This window comes from Andrographis paniculata, unplaced genomic scaffold, assembly GCF_009805555.1.
Source record: "Andrographis paniculata isolate CXL003 unplaced genomic scaffold, ASM980555v1 Contig80END, whole genome shotgun sequence".
In the NCBI taxonomy this organism is placed as follows: domain Eukaryota; kingdom Viridiplantae; phylum Streptophyta; class Magnoliopsida; order Lamiales; family Acanthaceae; genus Andrographis; species Andrographis paniculata.
Genome location: NW_026137618.1, coordinates 1,609,791 through 1,618,516, shown reverse-complemented (window position 1 = coordinate 1,618,516; position 8,726 = coordinate 1,609,791). Strand labels below are relative to the sequence as shown.

The window sequence follows — 8,726 nt, the reverse complement described above, 5'->3', positions numbered from 1 at the left end:
TTTGATTTTGTATTTTCGGATTTAGCCCTATCTCAGATTTCTCCAAAAACGATTTTCCAACAATCTTAAAGCTAATTTGATTTTGCATCTATTTGATTTTGTATTTTCGAATTTAGCCATATCTTAGATTTCGACAAATATTATTTCCAAACATATAATACTTCCATTTTAGTTTTTACATACACCACTTAAACATTATAATAAGATTATCACTAGACAGGATTAATCCCATCGTATATAACATAGAAAACTCTTTTCTTAACCAAATTGGAATTTATAAATATTTGGTTCTATGACATAACATAACCATACGAGCATAGAATCCTTCAAAATATAGGACCGACAGTTCTAACGACCATTCGAAATATAAATGTTTTTTTGGAGTATGTCCCCAATGTTAAACATTTTTACAATTTGAATATCATGATTCGACTAGATATCGATTCTCAACACTCAAATTCTAGTGCATTCGTTGCAACCAACTACAATTAATAAATGCCACCGCATTCCGAAAGCCAATGCAAGCCCCACTGGATGCCATCAGCACTATCGAAAACTATTTGTCACAAATGAGAAAATCAAATATTTGAAACAATCTAAATTTGTTTACAATAAGGAAAAACCATCAGTGATCAATGGAATTATTGGAGAATGCATCGCTTATGCACACCCCAACCTCGAAAATGCATAGTCGATGCAGACCTAGCACAGACAGAAAGACATCACTGATGCCCTGTTCAGCGGAAACTATCGGCCTTCAACATCCTCGCTGCGCAGAAACCAGTGTATAAGGGCTGCTTTCTCCATTCTCCGGTTTTCAAACAGATCTTCTACATAGCCGATGTAGCTTCTATTATCTTCCCCCCAGACGCAAACGAAAGACCAGATCTACAAGGATCATTCTAACACATTAAAAATGCTGAATACAGAGAGAATGCAAAATTGGAGTCAAAATTTGAAGAATACTACTCACAAATATGGAAATTCCTTTCCGGAGAAAAGAATTGTAGTGCTTCAGCTTCTTACCACACTCCCAAGACGCATTAGACCATTGAATTTTTGAATCTTGTTCAACAAACTTTCTGGATTCTACCATCTGAGAGTAAGAAAACTCTTGGGTTAGGAAATCATTGTGAGGCCATTATTTACATAATATGAAAAACTAAAATCTACAACAAAAGATAGGTTAATCACCTCATTGTCCAAGAGGGTGCTACGCTGAGACACACGAGTTCTCGAGACGCGATTTCTAGTGTTAACCATTATGTATCTCGGGTATGCTCTTTATAAATACTGGCGATCTGCGGGAAATTAGCTGAAAAAAGAAGAAGATACATTGAATATATTTGCTCGGAAAAAATAGCAGCACCTATAGAAGGAAGCATAAAAATGCTAAAATCAACTTTAATAAAAATGCATATAAACAATGGATAAATAGAAATAGATTTTGTTAGCAAAATCAACAGGCAAGGATAATAGAAAGACAGTAGCAAGGTATGAAAAGAAACAAGTCAAGTTTGGTTTAGGAATGTAAATCTATCAAAGCCATGGATTTGTTAACCACAGTTGGACAAGTGACGCAAGCCTCACTCAAGGCATGGAGACTGGCTTCCATTGACAACTATGGCCTTTAGTACCAGATCTCCTTGCACCAGAGTTTTGAAATAGAGACAAAAACTATAGGAAGCTGATGAAGACAGATCTGAACATCCCAGTTTAAATAACATACCAACAAATCCCATGACTGAAAAACTGATATGAGAATAAAGAAAATTACACAATACAATTGAGGCATTACAGCATTACCATCTATTCTCTTCTGGACTTTATTAAACTCCAATAGCATTCTCCAAATATTTGTACCTTTCCTTTCTTTTGTATCAGATCGACTTTATCTGATATATTAACAACAATTACATAATTAAGAAAGTAGAAAGAGAGAGATGATTAGTTAGTCAGTCAGTCATATATATATATATATATATATACATATACGTACCCTGGAAGCAGCAGCCGTTGGCAACAGATGTAGATGTCGATTCATCTCCAAAGCCTCCGCCCAGACCAATGAAGAATACTCTCGCTACCATCCATAGTTCTGTTCCTAATCGAGCCTCAAAGAAAATTAACTGAATCGGATCTGCTGCCTCCCTCGTCTATCTCATCTCATAGTTCCAACAAAAACTTCATATAAAAAAAAAAAAAAAAGATAAAAATCACAGCCAAATAGGAACCTTTGTACAATTGATCGGCAGAGAATGAAAGTACAATCTTAAAAATAAAATAGAAATTTATTTTCTGATAAACCCTATCAGACAATCCTCATGTTTTCGTGTTGGTCACTTACTCAATACACTTATTTTTTATAGCACCAAGAAGATGTTTCTAGAACAACTTTGTTCTAGATTCTTTGTTGGCGCTTACTAATTTTTTTAATCAATTCCTTATAATTTACTATTTATATTTGGTATATATCTATAAATATATTCCTCTATATATGTATTTTTTGTTAAGTTTATTTTTCATATATTTTTTTATTTAATTATTATTTTTTTATATTATTTATATATAAAATATATTGAAAGACCCTAGTGAGATTATTGAATGTGTCAATGCTTCTTCCCTACTTAACAATTTCAATTATGTTATTATGTTATAGGGTAATGAACTATGCAATTACAATAGAAAATTAATTGTAGAATTTCTTTTATAAAATATGAACTCTATTATACACAACAACAATACTATAGTGTTTTCAAAAGATCAATAAAAAGTTTTACAAGCTAATATAATGCAAATAGGAACAATTCAAGAAAACATTAGATCGATTAAAATCAAACCAAATACGAAAAAATATTTATTTCAATATTTCACCTTGAGTTAACAAAATGAAATATAGGCTTAGGTACCCAAAATGAATCACTATCCCGAAGGTCACTACAAAAAAAAGTCAAAATTTAGGTAATGAATTCATGACATAAAGGTTTTTGTGTGAAATAAGTTTATGTCGTCTATACCGTGTTGGTATGATCTTTGGTGACAAATTTGACTTTTGAAATGAAAAATAAGTTTTTCACAATGAAAGTTAAAAAAAAATAGATGTGGCTACGAAAATGTGATTTCGTAGATAAAACCTCTTTTTACTATAAAAATAAAATTTATAATAAAAGAGTTTTAAATACAAAATAAGCATATTTTTTTATCCAAATGATTTTAGCTATGAATGATGATTTTTTAGGTAAAGCCCTTCTTCTATGAAAATAAGATTTTCTAGCAAAAGAATTTTTATGACAATTAATTTTGTAGTACATAATAAATTTTGACCGGAAGTGCTCCGCATAAACTAGGCGAGAGAACCTACAATTTATATTTGGGCTGGGGTAACTATTGGACATTAAAGAGGAAAAGCCCCAGTGATTTCTACTAAAGCTTTCAAAGGAGCAGAAAGAGTAAGACAAACTCAAACAAGAGAAAACATTAGTTATTAAATGTACATACTAATTAATCTAAAAAATATTATACAGAAAGCTTATTTTTCGGAAAAAGATCATATCTAACAACCTATCTTTTCAACATTAGTATATACTGTGTTATATTCTTTAAAAAATATTACATCCAACATATATAATCTATTCAAAATACTATACAAAACACTCGTCTTTTCATGAAATTTTTCGAAATAAACCCACTTTTTTCTTCAACTTTTTGAGTTTTGTTTCCAGCGCCATTATTTAATGTTAGTTGACTTATTTAGTACTAGAAACTATTTATGTTTCTCCTATACTTTACCTTTGATTACAAATAAATCCGGTATACTTATCCTATGGCTGATCTATGGGATCATAGTAACCAAGTTATGGCCATTAATTACGGTGCTTGAACCATCTATGTTTACCGACGCAGAAACACGAATATGTTAGTAATTAACATGAACTTTCGAAAATATAAAATCATATATATAATCCTTTATATTGGTTTCAGAATAATTTGATGAAATTACTCCTACATTCTAGGTTAATGGGATGGGTTTTTAAGGTAACAGATAAATTATAATATAGGTGACCAAAGAAACCCTACATTGGACTACTAAAGGTATTTTTTCTGTGATGATTATATTAATTTGAAGATAAATCAAAACACACAAGACTTTTGTCCAATCCTACTTTAAGACTTGTACAGTGTACTATTAGGTCGAACTAAATCTCACTAGCACGAAATTTCCCAAACCAGAAGGAAATATATAAGGAAGACACGAAGAACAATGAAGTTGTAATTTAAACGAATTTGGGCTCAACAAACTTATTCAAATCAGAGTGAACTAAAGCTTGAAATAACTACTTTGTGGCCCACACTAGAACTAGCTTTCTCGAACAGAAAGTAAAACAATCCATTCATGTCTGCACAAACAGGCTCATGTGAATCCAGTAAGCATTTGTGTAAGTGGCAGTAGTTTTTAACCAGAATAATCTGCTAAGGTTTGCACGTACTTGTTGAAGGTAAGATCTAGCTTGATCTCAAGAATTTTGAATGTAATAATGCATGCTTAAGTTTGCAGAGATACAAGCAAACTCCTTCTTCATGTGGGAATTTTGAAGTTAATAATGTATGCAGAAATTTGCAGATACTATCGTGTTATGAAGGTGTATTATGAACTTGTTTGCAAATCATTAAATATAAAAATTACATAAATCAATGCTTTTAAGTTTCTAAAAATGATCGAATTATTGAAACAATTAGACTATAACTTCTAATGATTAATTGTGAATGTCTCCTGAGCGTTCCGTGTATATTGTTGTATTATTATCGCATTGGGTTTTTATACTGAACCGATATTACAATATGTGATACGTAATGCAATAAATTTTTATGTGGTTTAGGCACAACTTATCTCTCAATATATTTTGGTATTACTTCAAAAATTTTCTTGTATGGTTGAAAATATTAATTTACATCACACTTCAATATCTTTATGACATTTTAGTACATAATATTTAATAAATTTACACAACGATCAAGCAATTCAATACTAATGTTCATACAATTTTATAAGTTCGCCTTCGATTTAATACTTTTTCTATAACATTAAATAATAAATCAAATATATTTAAAACAAATTTACAATCAGCTCGCAATTATTATATATGCAGAATATAATAAATTATTATTGTATTGCAAAAGTTATTAAGAATATTTTATAAATATATATGTCTGCACGTTCATTAAAGTATGAAATTATTTGAAAGTATACATATCAATCATCAATTTGATAAAAGGATAAGGAATTAGTACACTATAAACTATTGTGCATTATACTTATTGTTACCCCACAAACTGTGAATACAAGAAACTATTGTGCACTCCTATCAAAAATAAAAAAAAAAAAAAAGTTGTTTTGTATTGTTTCTAGTTTGAATTGTATTGAATTCAGTAATTGGAAGATTAATATGAGGATTCAATGTGACGTAAGGTCGATGTTTTAATAAAATAACATGTATAATTGGACATTAGTCTAAATAACATTTGTTGTTGCATTTCAATAAAATCTATGTTTGGATGAAATTTAGAAACTAAAATAAGATGTTATTATGTAGTTTTTCAAGAAAAAGATTCCAAAATAACAAGTATGTAATAATAATAAAAAAAACGCAAACAAAGACCAACAATTTATTGTCGTCAACAGTGTTCAACATAGACACGAAATTCATTATCTGTAAATCAAACATAAATTTAACTTTCACTCTTGATTTATTATGATAACCACGCACGACGAAAACAATCCCAGCACCAACATTGACTCATTTACTAACCACCTTTATTGTTCTTGTCGGTTGTGTTGCTGTTGCTGCTGCTGCTGCCACTGGCACCCTGCCCCGTCCTTCCATTATATTGCACCATAATGCTGGGACCGACCCCAAATGGACAATCTACACTCACATTCGCAGCTGGTGGGGCAGCAGACACTCGCCCAACTAAATCGCTCACATTCTTTCCAAAATCGGTAACAGCTTCTTTCAAGACTTGGAGTTGGTTGTATCCGAGTCCCTCCAAACCTGCGCCTCCCAGGGGCATCATACTCTCCCTCCTTAGCCTCTCTAGCTCTTCTTTTTTTGCTTTCTCCGCAGTTATCCCGGCCTCAGCTTGAGCCAAACCATCAAGTCCATTTTGCTGCATCCCCTCCATGTATTGACCCTCTATCTGCTGATTACCTACACCAATATTCTCTGGGGTGAGGAACTTGTCGGATACAGAGTTTATACCTGGATGCCCAAATGAATGGGGTTTGTCCCCGGGTGAGAAGACTACGACCCCAGCCTCTGCACCGGTAAGAGTGCAGAGCTCGCTAGCTTTCTTGAAAAGCCCTTCTCGGCGCTTGGAGAAAGTAACTTGACGGTTGCTCTCCTTTTCTATCTTTTGCAAAGGGATCTTGCGACGGCCAGGCTTTCGCTGCGACGATCCCGATTGATCTTCAGAACTGCTCATGTTATCGAAGATGGAAAATAAGAAATGCTTCTAACTTGTAAGAACTTAGACAAGAAAAGAGGAAACAAAAGAAGGATGCATTGGTATATTGGTGTGTGTGTTTTCATGCATGGATGTTGAATATTTATACTAGTCCAATCATTCTTGATTACTTTTATTTTTTGGTAGGAAAATTGGATTGATGGATTATATCCACTTTTATTTATACGAATTTGAAAACATATTAAAAAAAATTACATTATTAATTATTGTTAATCAAATTTGGATATTGAAATTTTCCTTGTTTTTGTCACAAAATCATGGAATTATAAGTAATAACTGATAGTGTTGTTTTTTATATTGTACTACTCAAGTTATATCATGTTAATAAAAATATATATAGCATATAATATTAATTTTCCATTGAAAACATTCAACCAAAAAACTTCTCAGTTTAAAAAATATAATATAAACACTAAAATGTAGTTGTGCATAAGATATTTTGTGGAAGAAAAATATTTGATACTTTTAATAAAATAATGATCACACAAATAAAGAACAGATACACCAATGAACTTTATAACAAAATATATATTTTCTCGTATAAACACTACAAAAAAAAGTATATTTGTAACGAAATTTCGTTACTAAAGTTCACGTAGCTAACGTAATTCCATCTCAAATTCCGTCTCTAATATCATTAGTAACGAAAAAAGTGGATTTAACAACAAAAAAATCTTGTTACAAAATTGATATTTTTTTGTAGTAAAATAAAGCATAGCGTTGATTGACATTCAAGATTTTCCAACAAGAAATTATAGTTTAATTTTGAAAATGCTTGTATATATAGTCGCAATTCTAATTGATGATATACTTCATATATTTTCACAAAACAAATTTTATATTAGACTATCTCCAAAATGGTGTTTGTTTTTTTTTTTTTTTTGATGATTTTATTAAATGAAATGTTTTTTTTTTTTTTTTTTTTTTTTTTTATATCTAAGTAGTAGATTAGAGTTTTAGATTTAATCGAGACAATTACATCCAACCCAAAAATCTCATTCAAACAATGAATGGAACAATTACCGTAATATATATATATATATCTTTGAAGCTTGGATCAATCATTCAAATCTAAGAATGTTTAATATGTTCTATTTAGAAAACACATAAATATACATAAGGGATCACAGAAAATTTTAATATTCACTCGCGGAATAATAAAAATAAGAAAAACAAAATAGTAGCTATGGTAGCCTATTGTGATGTTGTGATACCAACTAAATATACAATAATATTTATAGTGGAGAAACGTTGGTACACATCATTGTTACGTATCTATTCCTTTTAATAAGAACGGATTTTTTCATTATAATTTTACTAAATATAACATAAAATTTAATTTTGTTCGATGATGAGAATATCAACATAAATAATGAAAACAAAAAATTGCAAACAATAATGCAAAAACGGAAAATATCAATTGATTTATGTACATATACATGTATATGAACACTAGAAGGTGTTTATTAAATGTGAAAACCAAAATAAATAGTCTCTCCTTCTCAATTCAAAGAATCTATTTTACCATTTTTGTTCGCACTTCAAATATCTATTTTTTTATTTTAGAAAAAATAATCATGCATTAATACTAAAATACCCTTAATTTTTATTTAAATTACAAAAATATAAAGAATTCTTACGTACTACTAAGTAATAAAATATTATTATTTTATAAAACTCCTAAATGACCCATTTCATTTGAGACTGCGGACTATAAGAGCAAAAGTTTAATTTATTATTAATTTAAATAAATAAATAAATTAAACTTAAAGAAAAGCGATCTAATTATTTAAAACAACATGGCTATGGTCTCTTTGTTTCTTCTTTCTCTCTCACTCAATTTTTTAAGTCTTCTTTAGTTTTTCCATTTGTAATTGTTTATTAAATCATTTCCTTACAAATAAGATGTACTCAGCGATACAAATAATCAAGTTATAACATGTACTTGGTAATGACAAGGGGTTAAGTTTGCAACAAGTGACAAGCTTTCGGGACAAATTTTTATTGGAAATAAATTCACTCATCTTGTACTTGTTACCATGAAGAACCATAACATAAAGGTTTTGTTTTACCACTTGTCATGCATAAAAAACAAATTGTTATTGACTATAAATGCATAATTTTTTGCATGAAATTTGCAAATTTTGTCCTATATGTAAATTAAATTATAATTTTAAGATACATGTTTTATTTTTTAATTTAGG

General features: G+C 30.1%; 2 protein-coding genes across 3 annotated transcripts; both read right to left on the bottom strand.

The window, feature by feature from the left end:
- Positions 1 to 468: 468 nt before the first annotated feature.
- On the bottom strand, positions 469 to 2,180 carry LOC127241087 (uncharacterized). Of its 2 annotated transcripts, XR_007836454.1 has the most exons (5): positions 2,000 to 2,180; positions 1,807 to 1,895; positions 1,195 to 1,315; positions 974 to 1,096; positions 469 to 888 (listed from the first exon to the last, which is right to left on the bottom strand). XR_007836454.1 is itself a non-coding variant. In XM_051259977.1 (4 exons), exons 2-4 carry the CDS (start codon positions 1,261 to 1,263, stop codon positions 748 to 750), a joined length of 333 nt encoding a protein of 110 aa, XP_051115934.1. In that variant the 5' UTR covers positions 1,264 to 1,315; positions 2,000 to 2,180; the 3' UTR covers positions 469 to 747. The 2 variants fall into 2 exon arrangements, 1 of the variants encoding a protein (XP_051115934.1); XM_051259977.1 differs by lacking the exon at positions 1,807 to 1,895.
- Positions 2,181 to 5,802: 3,622 nt separating this feature from the next.
- LOC127240908 (agamous-like MADS-box protein AGL61) lies at positions 5,803 to 6,480 on the bottom strand. Its single transcript, XM_051259758.1, has one exon. It carries the CDS (start codon positions 6,478 to 6,480, stop codon positions 5,803 to 5,805), a length of 678 nt encoding a protein of 225 aa, XP_051115715.1.
- Positions 6,481 to 8,726: the final 2,246 nt, after the last annotated feature.

Bases quoted from the DNA above. Each gene is read 5' to 3' on its own strand.
- LOC127241087 (XM_051259977.1), bottom strand. From the start codon at position 1,263: ATGGTTAACACTAGAAATCGCGTCTCGAGAACTCGTGTGTCTCAGCGT. The intron at 1,097-1,194 runs GTGATTAACCTA...TCTTACTCTCAG, and splicing joins GCACCCTCTTGGACAATGAG to ATGGTAGAATCCAGAAAGTT. The intron at 889-973 runs GTGAGTAGTATT...TGATCCTTGTAG, and splicing joins GGAAAGGAATTTCCATATTT to ATCTGGTCTTTCGTTTGCGT.
- LOC127240908 (XM_051259758.1), bottom strand. From the start codon at position 6,480: ATGAGCAGTTCTGAAGATCAATCGGGATCGTCGCAGCGAAAGCCTGGC.